The sequence below is a fragment of the Heliangelus exortis genome, chromosome 1, assembly GCF_036169615.1.
Source record: "Heliangelus exortis chromosome 1, bHelExo1.hap1, whole genome shotgun sequence".
Classification (NCBI taxonomy): Eukaryota; Metazoa; Chordata; class Aves; order Apodiformes; family Trochilidae; genus Heliangelus; species Heliangelus exortis.
This window is the reverse complement of record NC_092422.1, coordinates 10,951,104-10,966,467: the sequence shown is the minus strand read 5'-3', so window position 1 is coordinate 10,966,467 and position 15,364 is coordinate 10,951,104. Positions and strand designations below refer to the sequence as shown.

Genomic DNA, 15,364 nt, shown 5'->3' with positions numbered 1-15,364 from the left:
GCACCAAGCAGTACAGAACATGAGTAAAGAGAGAGGTAAGCAACCCTCTGTGCTGCAATCCCTTTTCATAAAAGCTTGGGGAAAAGAGTTTGGGGCCCCTTGCCTTCTGTCACCCAGTTGAAAAAAATGATGAACAAGCATTAAAAAAACCTGCAGGTAAAAAGGTAGCTGTAGCACTACGTGATGTGTATCAAAATAAACATGATCTCAATTTCATTTTGAGATGTTATTGAAAAACAAAATCCAAGCAGTTTCAAATTCTCTGCAGGTCATGAGAGAGTTTGTTTTTTGGTTTTGTTTGAAATGACATTTTTCCAGCAGACATCCAACTTCAATAAATGCTCCTTTTCATAGTGAAAATAACTCAGTGCAGCCTCACCTACGAAAATATTTTGTCCTGGCACAACCAGGTTTCATTCGTAACCTTGGATGGTCTGACTACTTTGAGAATAATCAGCCACTTCTATTGATTAAACAAGCGTGAAAAGAAATGAATGCATTATAGGAGCAGTTTTCTACAGTTTTCATAACACAGAAAGAAGACATAGTTTTAAAAAACAGAGTAACTTCATGCTACTTCCTTTCTTTAATTTTATTGTCATTTTAAATAATTAATGCAAGTACAATGTTACTTCATTCTGTGATTTTTACAAGACTTTACAGTTTAAAATTCCCTGAGATACAGCATGTAACTTAAAGGATCACATAATTCTCTATTCTATTTACATAATAATAAAATTAATATTAATTCTTCTCCCTACAAAAAACAGAAGATAATGATCTTCCTTTCTCTCCCTCCACCCCAATATTTTAAGGCATGGAATAAAACACTTTATCAAAAGGTACCATCTTTAAAATAGAAAAACGCTTAATTTTTACAGGTAGATTCTATACATCACCACATCTTGTGGAGTCTGGTACCTTATCAACAGTCCAATTTACTAAAAATTTTTATTCACCTTTGAACTCAGGTTCTACAAAGTGAATTACAAAAGCCAGTACAAAAGAACTACAGAATTCCTTATGACAGTATGCTATTAGCCTGTGGAGTAGATGAGCCAAAACCAGATTTCAAATATTTGTATTACTGACTTCAGCAGCTGTAGACTCGGGCTAAATTTCCTCCTAAATGCAAAGGGAAAAGTGTGCATTGCTCACACAAAACCTATAAAACTAGAAAAAGCTTTTTTTTTTTTTTCTCACAAAGCAGAAGTTTTGCAATAATTGTTACAAGACCACAGTTTTCATTACATGGTTCTTGAAAATACTTAATACATAACTTACAGCACAACTGTGTCGTGAAAGGGTGATGTACATCTTAGGCAATTGTGATGCTTTAATTATTGCACAGCTCTTTTCTGAGTTTTACAAAACTGCTTTTTGAGAGGGGCTGAGAAAAAAAAAAAAAAAAAAAAGTATTGGTCATTATCTCTGGAAATTTCCATGCTCCCATAGCCTGATGTTTTGCCTGTGGTATTACTAATGATTACACAAAACTGTGTGTCTGGAAACTTTCAGAAAATGCAAAAAAATTAGAAGGACTGAAAAAAAACCACTACTTTCAGAAAAGTGGTAGAAGAGTAGTGCAATTTTAAATAGGAGTTTTAAAAGGTTACTCACTGCTTTTAAGATCAGGGCTTTATGTATATATTTGTGTCAACTGTGATCAAAACAAAACAAAAATGAAGGGACAAATCAAGGGGTGACAGGTTCCATTATCCTGACACTTAGCTATTACTGTTAATGCTATTCTTAACTTAGATTTTTTAAATTATCAACAATTTTATGGGAGCAGTAGCCACTGGCAGAGAAACAGATGAGCATGCAATGACAAACATGCTCTTGCTTAAAGCAATCACTTAAGACCTGTTTTAATGAAAATGCAACCCTGGGGACCATCCCCACTACACTCTGCATAACACTGACTCTTCACAACAAAAATTTGCCAGCAACTCTGGCACTGGCAACAGAAATGTTCATGAAGGACTCTTACCCGCCTTTCTTTCTGCAAAGCAGCAGGGAATAAACACAGCAACCAGCAAGATTTGACATAGTAAATCTGTGCAGATTACTCCTATACTTCATTATTATTACAGATTTTTTTCAATAATCTTTAGTTCCATGGTTACTTAATCATGGGGATTATCTAATTTAAAACAAATTACAGTAGTCTGCCAGATCACAAATCTAAAGAGCACCTACCAGTGTCCCTTACTGCTCAAGCCAAATCTAATTCAATTCTAACCCAAATACAGCTCACAAATGTCAGTGAAATCACCTATTCTGATGCCCATCTGTTATTTTAAACTTCTTCTTTCCCTACTTGGTCTGTGACCATGATTCTATTTCAAGTGAATTCTCTGAATATTTCCATAGATTATCCAGTCCCTGAGGTGGGATCTGGATCAATCCCTTAATCATTTGTGCAGGAGCCTTGCTGGTTATAATTTTTTTGCCACCAAGTATTACAGTTGCCAAAGGCAGAGAGGACTCAGCTTCCCGAGGATGAGTAATTGCAACTGAAGTTTCTTTCTGGATTTAGCCATCCTAGATACAAGTAACCAAGAAATAACCACACATTGACTACCTGGAAAATCTTATTCCAGCAAAATGGCTGAGTCTGAAATGAAGAAACTATCATACATGTTCCCAGCTGGCACTTAAAAAAGAAAATTTTATCTTAGGAACTAATTTATTGATTAAAAAAAATGAGCTGGAAAAAACTCAAAACCAAGGAAATCTTTCCCTTTTTATAATACTTTCTCACACAATCTGTATTTTACCAACAGTCTAGATCATATTCTCTATCATAATTTTCTTTTTGAAAGGCAGTGACTTGGGACTTGAGTTTCAGGGGCTTTTTTGTTTGTTTGTTTGTTTAATTATTATTTTATGAACTGCAAACTGACATTGTGAGTAGACTGTCACCTGGCAGATTTTTTAAAAAATTTGTATCATTAACCAAAACAATCACTACTCAACAGGACAGCCTAATGATAGCAGAGAAATAAGTTAGTGTTTGTCCATACATATTCAATGTAATTATAAAAACCCTGTAGTTCTGAGCTTTTCTCTGCTTTTTCCTATATGACAATAATTTTGCAGAGAAAAACATGCAGATACCTGTAAACATTTTCTAATTCCTGAATAAAAGGAGGGTGGAATGTTTCAACTTTTTTTTCTACAGTCTTTCCTGTACTTAAAGCTGTTCTCCACTTCCATAAAGGATAAATGTGACTATGGTGCTGGTAGGCAGTGGAATAAATACTCTGTATCAGCTGTTTGTTCCGATTGGATCCAGTCCCCTCCATACACTTTTCCCTAAATGGAATTATTATTTGGCTCAAAGCTTTGTCAGTTGGCTGCTGCAATTTCAAACATTGCTTTAAAAGTGCTAATGTATCACTACATTCTTACATTCAACACTTGCGGCTCAGAATTTTTCTGCAAACAGCTTTCACACACATAATAATAAGCACTGTTATAAAACATTTGCTTTTGTCTTCAGAGCACAGAAAGCCAGCACTGATCATACATCCCCTGCAAGCAGAAGAAAGTTTCACGGTCCAGGAAGCTGTCACAGCTGACAAAATTGGTTCCAGCTGTAGGGCTGAAGAACTTGGCATTGGTTATTTATATCAAGCTAAGCACAACTGTAACATTTTCAGATCTGTACAGCTTCTGGGAATTTAGCTTTGCTCTTGAAGAATCTTCTTGCCTTATGTCTCTTTGCACTTTCATAATTTTGTACTTTAATAAAAATCTTCCTTTTGTAGGCTTTCCACAGCTTGTTTACCTGTACCTGTGTGCTTCTCTGGTGACACAGCCTTCTGTGTTCCACCTCAGCTATCCATCTCTGCAAGGCTCATCCTTCCCGATGCTTGGCACAGTCTGCTGCTGGCACAGCCTGGTCAGGAAAGCCTCCGGGAACATCAGCTTTCAAACCAGCTGGCCAGATTTCGTACACTCTTGACTTGATTCCCGGCTGCCCTGACAGCCTCGCAAACCTTGCACAAATGCTCGTCCCAGAACGAGGTGACGTGGACCTCGTACTTCTTCCTCCAAGCAAAATACCTCCTGTAGTTGGGTTTGCTTTTATCAAGGAACTTCAGGTAGGTGGCCAGCAGCCGAGGGCTGGGGAAGTCGTCGACGTGGATGAAGGAGTCGGCGGGGATGAAGCGCTCGTAGTTGGCCCTGCGGGGGCCGAGCACGACGGGCACGGCGCTGGCAGCGAAGGCGTTTCTCCAGAGCTTCTCCGTGATGTAGTCGGTGTGCTGGGAGTTCTCGAAGGCCAAGTAGAACTTGTAGGCCGAGATGGTTTCCACCACGCCGCCCTCGGCCAGCGCCAGCCCTTGTGCCCCGTACACGTCGATGGCGAGGTGCTCCTTCAGCTGGCGGTAGTACCGCACCCGGGCGTGCTCCTCGTTCCAGTTGCTGATGACCCAGGCCACCAGCCGCGTCTTGCGGGGCAGGACGAAGGGCCGGGGCACCGGCGGGACATAGAGGTACCCGTAGGGCACGAAGACGTCCGAGTCCCGCCGGTAGGACATGGTCCAGTTGAAGATGCCGGCCAGCCCCCGCAGACCGGGCGAGTGCGACGGCGACTCGAAGTTCATCCACACCCAGAGCTGCCGCGGGGGCCGCGGCGGGGGCCCGCGGGGCAGCCCCTCGGGGCCGTGCAGCGCCAGGTCGCGGTGGTGGAAGAGCACGGCCTGCGCCTGCCCGTACCGGCTGCGGTCGGCGCTGAGGCGACAGCCCGTGATGTTGTAGCGCCGCCGGCAGTCCGCCATGCGCCGGGGGCGGCCGAAGGGCTCCCACCACAGCAGAACGTCCACCTCGCCGCCGCCCCGGCCTCCCGCCGCCACCCGCGGGGACACCGCCGGCTCGGGCAGGCAGGCGTAGAGGGCCAAGGCGGCGGCGGCTCCCAGCAACCCGGCCGCCAGCGCCCGCCGGCGCCAGCGCCGCAGGGGCCGCCCGGCGGGGCAGCGGCGCGGGGCCAGCTCCATCCAGGCCGCCGGCTGCCGCCGCTCTGCCCTTGGCAGCCGCCGCGGGGCAGCCACGGGGCAGGGTCCGGCCGGCGCATGCTGCTGGTCGGGCTGGGGCTGTTGCTGCCGCCGCCGCCTCTCTGCCCCCACCCCCTGTCCCGGTGGCGGGGAGGTGCCGGGGCCGCCGCCCCTCCCGGCCATGCCGCCCCGGCCGGCCGCCAGCCCCGCCGCCACCTCCCGGACCCGCGGCCGCCCGCCCACCGCCGCGTCCCGCCCCTGGGCTCCGCCCGCCCCGCCCGCGCTGGACCGCGGCCGCTGCGCCCGGGGGCGAGGAGGAGCGTCCCGGGGGTTACCGGCAGCGCTGCGGGGCCTCTTCCTGACCCCGTCGTGCGGCAGGTGCTGCCGTGGCAGCCCGGGGCTCGCAGAGGTGGCCGCGGGCAGGTCCAGGCAGTGGCAACCCCACGGGTCACTGAGGTAGCCGCGGGTAGATCCAGGCCACGGCAGCCCTTGTTCCTGTCCGGCTTAGTTATTCATCCCCTGCTCGGGGCTGCAGGGGGAATCTGTGTCTCCGCACTCGGGAAGGGCCCTCCTGGCCAGAGCCCAGACCCCAGCAGCTGCAAGAAGGGTCGTGGGGGTGGCTCACGGGGTTTTTGGGGCACCCGCAGGTAGGTGTGGGGCAGAGGACCACGGGCAGAGGAGAGCCCTGCACGCTCGCCACAAAAGCCGATGCAGGCTCCGTCTCCTTGCCTGTTTGCCCAGGATAGAACAGGACCTCTCACTCACTTCTTCCAGTCCATCCCTGAAACAGTTTAAAACTGGCAAAAGAGTTTTACCACACCAGCTGAGCTACGGTTTCCATGCTGAATTTGAATTCCCATGCAGGGAAATACTTTGGAAGAGGCAGGGGATTTTCTTTTAAATCAGCTGCAATTTAGAGTGTGAAGTTGAGAGGTTTGAACAAATCACTTATTTAGCAAAAAGAAGAAAAAAAAAAGTTACTACAGCCATGCTTGCTTTGAATTCCTGTCAAATTCAACCACCTCTAAAAGGACTAATGATTTGGAAATCATAAACAAGAGAAATTAGAGGAAATTTTTTTTTTCTTTTAAGCTCTTCTTAAAAGGGCTTATGTTTACCTTAAAATTTTCAAATTTCCCAGCTATGTAAAAAGCTACAAAACTTTATGATTACCATAAAATTACTTTCCCCAGCTCTGTTTCACAGAGCTGGTGTGAAAAGTTGTATCAGGTAGGCTCAAAGCCTTTTCCACCAAGTCATTTGCTTCAAGTGGACTAAGAGGTCATTGATTCACACAGTTCAGAGACTGTTTGTACAGAACTGGAGAGTTTCCAGCTCTGACATTATGCATTTTCACATCCAACAGCTATAGATGCAAGGTTCTCTCATACAGATCTCCTGAAGGCAGCAGAGTTACACTGACATTAATTCTCACTGACCATGTGGATTGCAGCGTTTCTTTTACATACCACATCGGTCAAGGCTCTGCAACTCGCCTCTGTATTAGTAAAAAAAGTTATTCAAGCCTTTTTACCCAGAAAAATAAAGAAGAGTGTGAGGCTGGTGCTAGGTGCATAAGTAGGTTGTGAGCATCCACAGAGTTATTCATTGTACATAGAAGCAATTGCAGACTTCTGTTATCTATGTTGTAAGCACTCTAAAATAAAATGTCAACCACTGTGGTTATAGTTGGTATCTTACTGTGTCTGGTCCAATGTACAGTCCTTGTTGGAAGGGGGCTTCTGGGGGTCACAATTCCACCCTCCTGCACTGAGGAGCACTATTGGCAACACCCTAAGGCACTCAACAAGGTGCTGGCTGGACTAGCAGCAAGGTGTTGAAAATATTCAAAGATAAGAGATTCCTCAACATCCCTGGCAGTCTGTCCCGGTCCTGTGATCCCCTTTGGGAGAAGAAGTTCTTCCCTGTTGTCCAATCCTGAACCTTCCAGCCTGGAATTTGTGGTTGTTGTCACACCGAAAGAGTCTGTGACTGTCATCTTCATAACTTACCTACATGTAGTTGCTGGCTCACATTAAATCATCCCACTGCCTCTTCTTCACAGGACTAAACAAAACCACCTCCTTCAACCTTTCCTCTTAGCTTGTGTGCCGTAGGTCTCTCATCAGCTTGGTAGCCTTCACTGGACCATGTTCTCAACATCCTTCTTGAACTGGGAAGCTTGAAACTGGAGACAGTATTCCAGGTGCTGCTTCACCAGTGAGAAATAATTATTTTTCTCCATCTGCTGGATGTACTTCTGATGTTGCCAGCATGTGGCTCGCTTCATTTTCAAAGAGAGTTGGCATTCATCTTGATGTTCATGTAGTCCCCAGGTCCTTTCCAGCATGGTTGTCTATCAGCCAGCCAGCTCACAGCTTGGACCAGGGCATGGAAGTTTTCTGCAGAACATGCAGAACATGTCTTTCTCCTTGCTGAACTTCCTAAGGTTTCTGCTGGGTCACTCCACTTTTCTCAAGGCCTCCCTGAATTGAAGTTATGCAAGCCAAGATTTCAACCCTGCTTTCTAATTCAGTATTCTCTGCAAAATAGTGTACTAGCTTATAGTAGCAAAAAAAGAAAAAATCTCTTAGGGCAGTAAACATAGGACCTATCTTGACAAATAACACTGATTTTAACCACAGAATGGGAATCTGAGAAAATTATTTTACCATAGTAGAAAACGTCAAACATGCGGAAATACAATGCTAAGGGAGAGTAAATGCTTTGAAACCATGAGAGAAGGCTCTGAGAAGACCTTGGAGCAGCATTCTAGTACCTGAAAATGGCACAAAGGAAAGTTGGAGAGGGACTTTTTACAAGAGCATGTCATGCTAGGATGAGGACTAACAGTTTCAAAATGAAAGAGATATAGATTAGATAGTAAGGAAAAAAATTTCACAATTGGAGGTTGGTGAGACAGTGGCACAGGTTGCTCAGGGAAGCTGTGGGTGCCCCTAACTGTTCAAGGTCAGGCTGGATGAGGCTTTCAGCAACCTGGTCTAGTGGGAGGTGTCCCTGCCCATGGTAGGATGGTTGGAACTAGGTGATCTTTAGGTCCCTTCCAACACAAACTGTTCTATGACTCTGTGAGCTGTCCCTCGAATCAATCCAGAAGCCAGCACAATTACTAGTGTGCCTTAATTAAGGATTCAAAGTGGTCCAAAAGCTCTACTATTACTAATTTTACCCATTTCTACAGGTAATGTAATAAATTTGGGATCCATGAAATTCAGACAGAGACCTCTATTGACTTCTGTAGAATTCTGATTCACTCAATCAATTCGATTGTATCTGATGCAGCGTCAGAATTTAAATTTCAGCATTGACATATAACTGATGGTGTCTTTGTCTAGGCAAGTTTTCCTTCTCATTGCTTTAAGGTTTGATGCTGAGCCATTCCAGTTCCAAAGCTCCAACTACACTGGTGATGCCAGGCCTGCAAAAGGCAACAAAAATGTTGGCATTAATTCAGAGTTTATGAAATGTTTCAGGACAACTCAATGTGCAAGCCTTTATAATCCAAGTAAATATACTTTCCTTGTGAAAATTAATAGCAAGAGTTGGCTATTTATTTTGATTTTTTGCAGTCCCACAGTGGAACTTCAGCATGATTTTTGCCTGCACTGCAGTGACACCCATTTCATTAATTTTAAGACTATTGCCATACAGGAACAAATATGTTGAATTATTTATAATGAGACCAAACCAAGGCTTTCAGCATTCATCAGCTCACCAAAAGCTAAAGCTATACACTCCACATTGAAATGCACAGCAAGTTCCAATGATACATACAGCATGGAAATCCAGTGTTGTAACATTTCCTATTTGTCTTAGTATGGCAAATAAGAATTAGAACAATTCAGAAGACAGAACAGCCCCAAGCCTCACTTCTGCTGTCAGACACAGTGTATGTGTGGTGTAAGAACCACCTACCCTGTGCTTGAAGGGGCTTGTTAAGCACTTTTACTCACTCTGACTCAGGAAAAACTCCACAGATATCACTGGGAAGTACAAGATGATGAAGTCTGAGTAGCTTTACCAGGTGCCTGCAGAGCTTTCAGAGGAAACACACCTGGTTTTATCTTTGGAAGTAAACCAGCCAAGGAGATTGTTCCACAGACTGAGGACCACAGAGATCGATGCCTGGCAGCATATACACAAACTGGAGAGCTGTGCATTAACTGCTCTGTGGAAACCACAGAAAGTTCCACTGTTATGGATAGTCAGGAGGTTAAAATAAAATGCTGGTCTTTACTAGTGAAACTGTTGCAAAATAAGAAATATTTTGCTTATTTGAAGGTTAAATGTTTGTATTCCTAACAGCACTAAGTGATTTTGCCTAGAGCTTCCCAGCTGGCTTCCTCTTCTACTCTGACTCACTGTTTTGCCCTACTTGAGAAGTGTTTAAGCCTAGAAAAGTCTCTGAAGTCATTTGTCAACTGCATTACAAACACAGTTTAAAAGGCACTGCAAGATGTGGGTGTATTTTCAGCCACAGCTATCAAGCCAGACATTCTGTCAACCAGGAAAACCCCATGGAGTTTTTGATCCCAAGAAATATGATCGGCTTCAAAGAATAGCAGGATGCTACCTGGTACCAAAATGATACTAAGAATTATTTTGAAATCTCTTTGTCAGAAATGGTCCCCATGGTTTCAATGTAACTTTTTACCAAGTAAGAACCTAAATTCTGTATTGAAAAAATTGATTAAAGTTCTGTTGTGTATAAAAGGCATGCTCTAGTTTAGTGTAAAGTTTGAGTGATTGTAATTTTATTACCTAGCGCTTCATATGCAGGATTATCATCTTTCTGCTTGGAAGTTTAAATTCTGAAATATGATCATGGATAAAAGATTTGGTTGAAAGCTGATGTCTGCCCCACTGGATGAATAGCTTCTGGGCAGAGAAACCCAGTTACTGTACATGCAGCAAATGTAATCTTAAAATATTCTGCCTGGCTACAGTTCCCCTTGTGACTGAAAGTGGGGTTGACAAGCAAAGCTGACATTTTAAGGTCAAGGAACAGGCATGAACAGCTGAGCTGTGCACAGTGGGGATGAAGGCTCCAGCCCCAGAACACTCTTGGACCTTCTACTGCAGCCCCCAGCTTTGGTGTTCACCAGTGAACGTCACAGAGCAGAAAACATCCCCACCAAACCCACCCAGTCCTCAAATATTTTAACATGTGTGTGTACACCAGTGAGTCCAAATTTGGCTCTATGGATATCTGTTAGCAGCTATCATGGATTTCAGTCTTCCCTGGGTTTTCTGAGCCCTGGACTGCATCTTGGACAGCAACAGAGGCAGAGGCAGGGATGTCCAGCTCTGATGCTCTCATTTTCCCCATGAGCAGACTCCAGGCCAGAGGGCAGGGCTTTGTGCTAGAGCTTTTCTTTGAGCCTTGAGCATCAAGCTGATGTTTCAGTGCTGGAGACAAGACCAGCTCTAGTTTTAAGTAAATCTACAAAATTGTGGTATAATCTAGTTATGGGGTTATCAACTCCAATTGCTTTAATAAAGTGACCTCACTCCTATTGCACCTCATTGCTTGGTAATGGGGATGTAGCCCTTGAAAGATGTCACTGTTTGAACACTGTTATTAATACATGGAAGCAATGACAACATTTGTCTTTCAAAATAGCAGTGTTTAGTTTGGAAAAGAAATAATATTATAAAAAAATAAGAGAAAAGGTTAGCTAAACAGTCAGTAAAAACAGTTAGTAAAAAACCCACTCTGTAAAAATTTGAGCACAGTTAATTTAAATAACTCCAAACCCCCTTCAAATATATTATAAATATATTATAGACATAGTTATACTAAAACAATTACTATAATGTTATTATATTTAAGCAAATAGCTTAGTTTTATTCAAATGAAAAATGAGACACATGAAAAGGTCATTAAGATGAATATATCTAGCTAAGAATTACTTAAGCCTCACAACTGAAGTAAAATATTCAGTAGAAAAGATCTAAGGCATTTCTCTGTTGTACAAGGTTGCACAAAAAGGAAGAGGGACCAAAGACACAAATCTGCCTTTGTTGCAACAAAACTGAGCTAGTGCAGGAACCCAGGAGAGACCCAGAAAGCTTTTTCATTTGGAAAATTTTAAAACAAGATATGAAAAAAAATCTTAAAAATGAGAAAGCAAGGGGAGGGCATTATAATAAAAATGAAGCAAAGAGCAGAAGTGAGATGCAGCAAGATTAATCAAAATATCTATCTGAAAAAACAATGTTTTTCAAACATTATTGTGTGGTTCAGGATCATATTTGCATCTAAAAAGTCAGAATAATGGTTTCAAAAGCAACTACTTCTCTAGTGTCTCAGGTGCACTTTTCAGTGACAATTTTTTTAGTTTAGAAGTCAAACAGAAATGCTGAAAGGAGTTGGATTGGAGCCAACTAAGGGTTGGTTTTTTTCCCTTCTCACTGATCTAAAAATAATAACAAACTTTTAGTGCCAAAAAAGAGTTCCAGACAATCAAATATCATTTCATCCACAGGTAATTGTAAAAAAAAAAAAAAAAAAACAAAAACAAAAAAACCCCAAACTCTAGCCTCACAAAGTTGTCACTGAGACTCTTCATTTTAACAATACTGTGTTAAAATAACAGTTACTTATTGTTATATTTAGTGTATATATATATATACATACACAGTGGGTATATTTACTGTTATATTCAGTGGTACAGAACCTGAAAGCCCCAGAAACAAAGCCCATGTCCTACCTCTGAGAATCACACCTTGGAAAACATGTCAATTAATCAGTCTGTGCTAGCACTGAGAAGAAGCAACTCTTCAACTCTGATTTTGAATTATCCATCAGTCCTAATTCATTCTTTTCAATGTACAATACAATTCTCTCCTTTATAAAGGCAGTTCTTTATCCCACAAATGTGCTGGAGGGATGTCTGGGAATGAAAACTCTAGGGTAAGGCTAGGCATTATTATTTTGAAAAAGAAAGTGCTACAATTATTCTAAAAATATGGCAAAAACTGATCATTAAGTTAGGTTGTTAAGGATGAAGACAGGAAATATTATCCATACCAACCTGGTGCACCACCTCCTCACTTGATTATGGGTTGTCATCTCCTTCCCCTGACCCTCCCTACTTAGAGTTCTCTCCATGCTGGCCACCCAAATGATCACTACAATGTATTTATTGTGATATGACAGCACTTAGGAGACAATTGTGGATCCTTCTGGATAAGGTGCAAACACAGCTTTGCCCCACTTGTTGAGGTTAATCTCATCTCTTCCCAGCAGTTCTTAGTCCTCAAAGATGGACAACCCTTAGGACAACCCTTAGTCCTTTTTAAAAGCCAACTTTCCATTTTCAGCACCAACTCTGTAAATAACATTTGACCCAAAGGATCCTCAAGCCCTGTCCCCTTACCACTTGGACTGAGGAGAAACCACCTCAGCTCCTATGTCTGACCCAACACAGTCATGTTTGATACACTCCATGTCTCCCCTGGCAGTGTCATTGGTGACCATGTGGAGAAGCGGCAGGGAGTAAAATCTGAGGCCCAAAAAAGACTCAGCATGCTTGTGACACCTTCCCAGACCTCAGCCCCTCAACAGATCTCCTGAGACAGCCCACTGGGGCAGCAAACAGGAGCCTCCACTGCCCTCAGCAGAGAGCCTCCAACTACAATCACTCTTCACTCCCTCCTGCATGGTTCAGGCTCAGCCAACTTAGATGTTTGCCTGGAGAGAGCTTCCAGACTTCCATCTGCTACCAGAGCACTGAAGCTGTTCTGTAGCTGCAAATGTCTCTTCTGTTTCTGGTTCCTCCTCCAACCATCCATGACCTTTCAAAGCTATCTTTTGCTCTGTTTTTATACAGACCTACAAGGATTCACACTTGTTTCCTAAGTGGTGTAATAATACAGAACAAACTAAAGATAATTAGTTTGGTATTACCTGACTGTAATAGTGGTTAGGAGTGAAAGCTAAGTGACAGGTTATTTCAGGTTCCATTCCACCTCTGTGGTTTTTTTACATTATGATAGCTCCTACATATATAGAGACATTACAGGCTTATTTATGTTAAACTTTTATTAAGTCAGGCCAGATATCAAATCACAAACTCTTGGCTTATGAACTGCTCAGTTTAATGAATGGGCTCAGCCTAAGGCATTTTAAGGAACCTCTTCAGTTACATTACAATCTTCTGCTGGAACTTAAGATCACTTGGAACAGAGAAGCCTATAAAAAGTTTCACAGTAGCAAGTTTTTGTCAGCCAGAGCATTTTGTAATCTTTGAATCGTGACATCATCACTGGCTGAAACATGGATCAGATTTGGCTTCTACGACATCTGACAAAAAAGTGGCATGAGGATAGAAGTAAAACAGCAACAGAGATGAATGAGCTCCCTATCAGAACCTTCTTCAAAACTGCAGAAATACCAATCTATATTTCCAGAGACAGCTAATCATTTTGATGTTTGAGTTGTCATATCAAACCAGGCTTGAGTCTTAGAGTACTAAAGTTCAGCAATCTGTAAAAAACAAAGATCCACTGTAAGGATAGATGAGACACCACACAGTGAGCCCCCCAAACCACAGTCACTTTTAGGGAAAGGCAGTAAATGGCAGAAGTAAAAATAAATGCATTAGCTCCAGTAAATTCACCAATGTGTGTATGTATTTTTTTCTTCTTGTGTCTTATTTCTCCTACATATGCATTTCTTTCAGTTTGTATCCCTATGTTGCTGGACTGTGTTCTCTCCAGTTTCCTTCAGTAATTCCCAACCTGTTCTATGTCTCCTCTTCCCCCTGTCTGTTCTTCCTCTTTTTCCTTTCAAAAATACTTTTCCTTCTATTACTAAACACAGTAGGCTCATCTTCTCTCTAGAAACACCTTTTTTTTTTGTCCATTTTCATATTCTGTCCCTATCTCATCCTCAATTAGTATATTACTACCTCATTTCCTCACTAGATCCTTACACAGAAGAGAGTGTGTGAATGAAATGATTTGGTGAGTATATGACCTGAAGCCAGATTCCTTACAGTTTTTCTCCTGTCTTGTATCTTTTCTGCCACCCCTTTTCTTGTGATAGCTGCCTACCAAAAAACAGACAGTAAAGCTAGTGAGAGCATCACTTGTCTCCAGTAGCAGTCCCTAGGAATCAAGGTACATCTAAATTCCCAAAGGAAAACCAACAGAACCCATGCTTTTCAGCACCTAAATCAAGCTGAATAAACTGCTTTTTTTTAAAGCTGTTCTTCCCTCACCATCTTAACAGGAAATGGAGGACATCAGGACCTTTGAACACTCCATGCCTTCATTAGAAGCCTCAGGTATGAGTTCCAAAATTATGTCAGTTTCTCCAGGCTCTGAGGCATTCTTTGGTTGGATGTTCTAAGGTGTGGCTATAATTTTCTTGGTGTAAGTACACACCAGAAGTGACTGCAGTTAATACCTGGCATAGATGAGGCTTGCTCAATAAACAACTACTCTCTCTACTGTAGGCAGCTTGGCAAAAGGCTGTACAAGTTAAACACTTACACTAGCAAGAACTTAATTCATGCTGTTGTTGTAATTAAGATCCCACTGTATTTTTAATGCCCTATTTTTTTATTTAAAATTTAAATTTTGAACTAAACTGTATTTTTTTAAGATGCTGGCCCAAATAACATAGGAAGGAGCTTCATTTAATGGCAAATTTTTTTGTTTGCAAGCTCATGGAACTAGCAATATTCCTCTTACAAAGGTAATGAGCTTGGTGTTACCTTAGGGCTGGAAGGTCTCAGCTTCCACTACAAAGTTAATATGAGAAGACTGCTAAAATCTACCAGCTCATAGAGAATAGATCTGCTCCACAAAAGCCACACTCTCCTGGCTGTAAAGAAAGAAACACATGCCCCAGAGCACCACCTGACCATGGCAGGGAAATGCTAAAATGCCTGAAATGGTACCTAGATCAAGTGCTTTTCCAGGAGGTGTATTGGAAGGAGGGATTTTCCAGCCATTTGAATTTATTAAGTCGGATGTTAAGAAAGGCAGGTAAGGTTTATCATGTACACAAAACCAACATTCACCACTCATCAGTAAGAAACAAGTGGTTATACCACAGGTTTACAAAAGGTTTCAGCATATGAAAAAAGTCACTCAGCACTGCAGCCCTGGACAGGTTTCTTATGCAAAGCTTTCAAGTTTGTTTGCTACTTAGAGGAAGGGGTGGGTTAGCTCTGCAGAAAGATGCCCAGTGGTGATTACCATATACATAATCTGATGAAAAAATAACACTGAACAAAACAGGTTTACAGTCCTGTAAGGTATCTATGAATTATAAAATAATATTGCCCTGCAATCTTAAACTAAGGTGTTATAATGAAATTTTCTTA

General features: G+C 42.4%; 1 protein-coding gene across 1 annotated transcript; it reads right to left on the bottom strand.

Annotated features, from left to right (window-relative positions):
- Positions 1 to 207: 207 nt before the first annotated feature.
- FUT4 (fucosyltransferase 4) lies at positions 208 to 5,228 on the bottom strand. Its single transcript, XM_071733959.1, has one exon. The coding sequence runs from the start codon at positions 5,184 to 5,186 to the stop codon at positions 3,933 to 3,935; it is 1,254 nt and encodes a 417-aa protein (XP_071590060.1). The 5' UTR covers positions 5,187 to 5,228; the 3' UTR covers positions 208 to 3,932.
- Between the last annotated feature and the right edge of the window lie 10,136 nt (positions 5,229 to 15,364).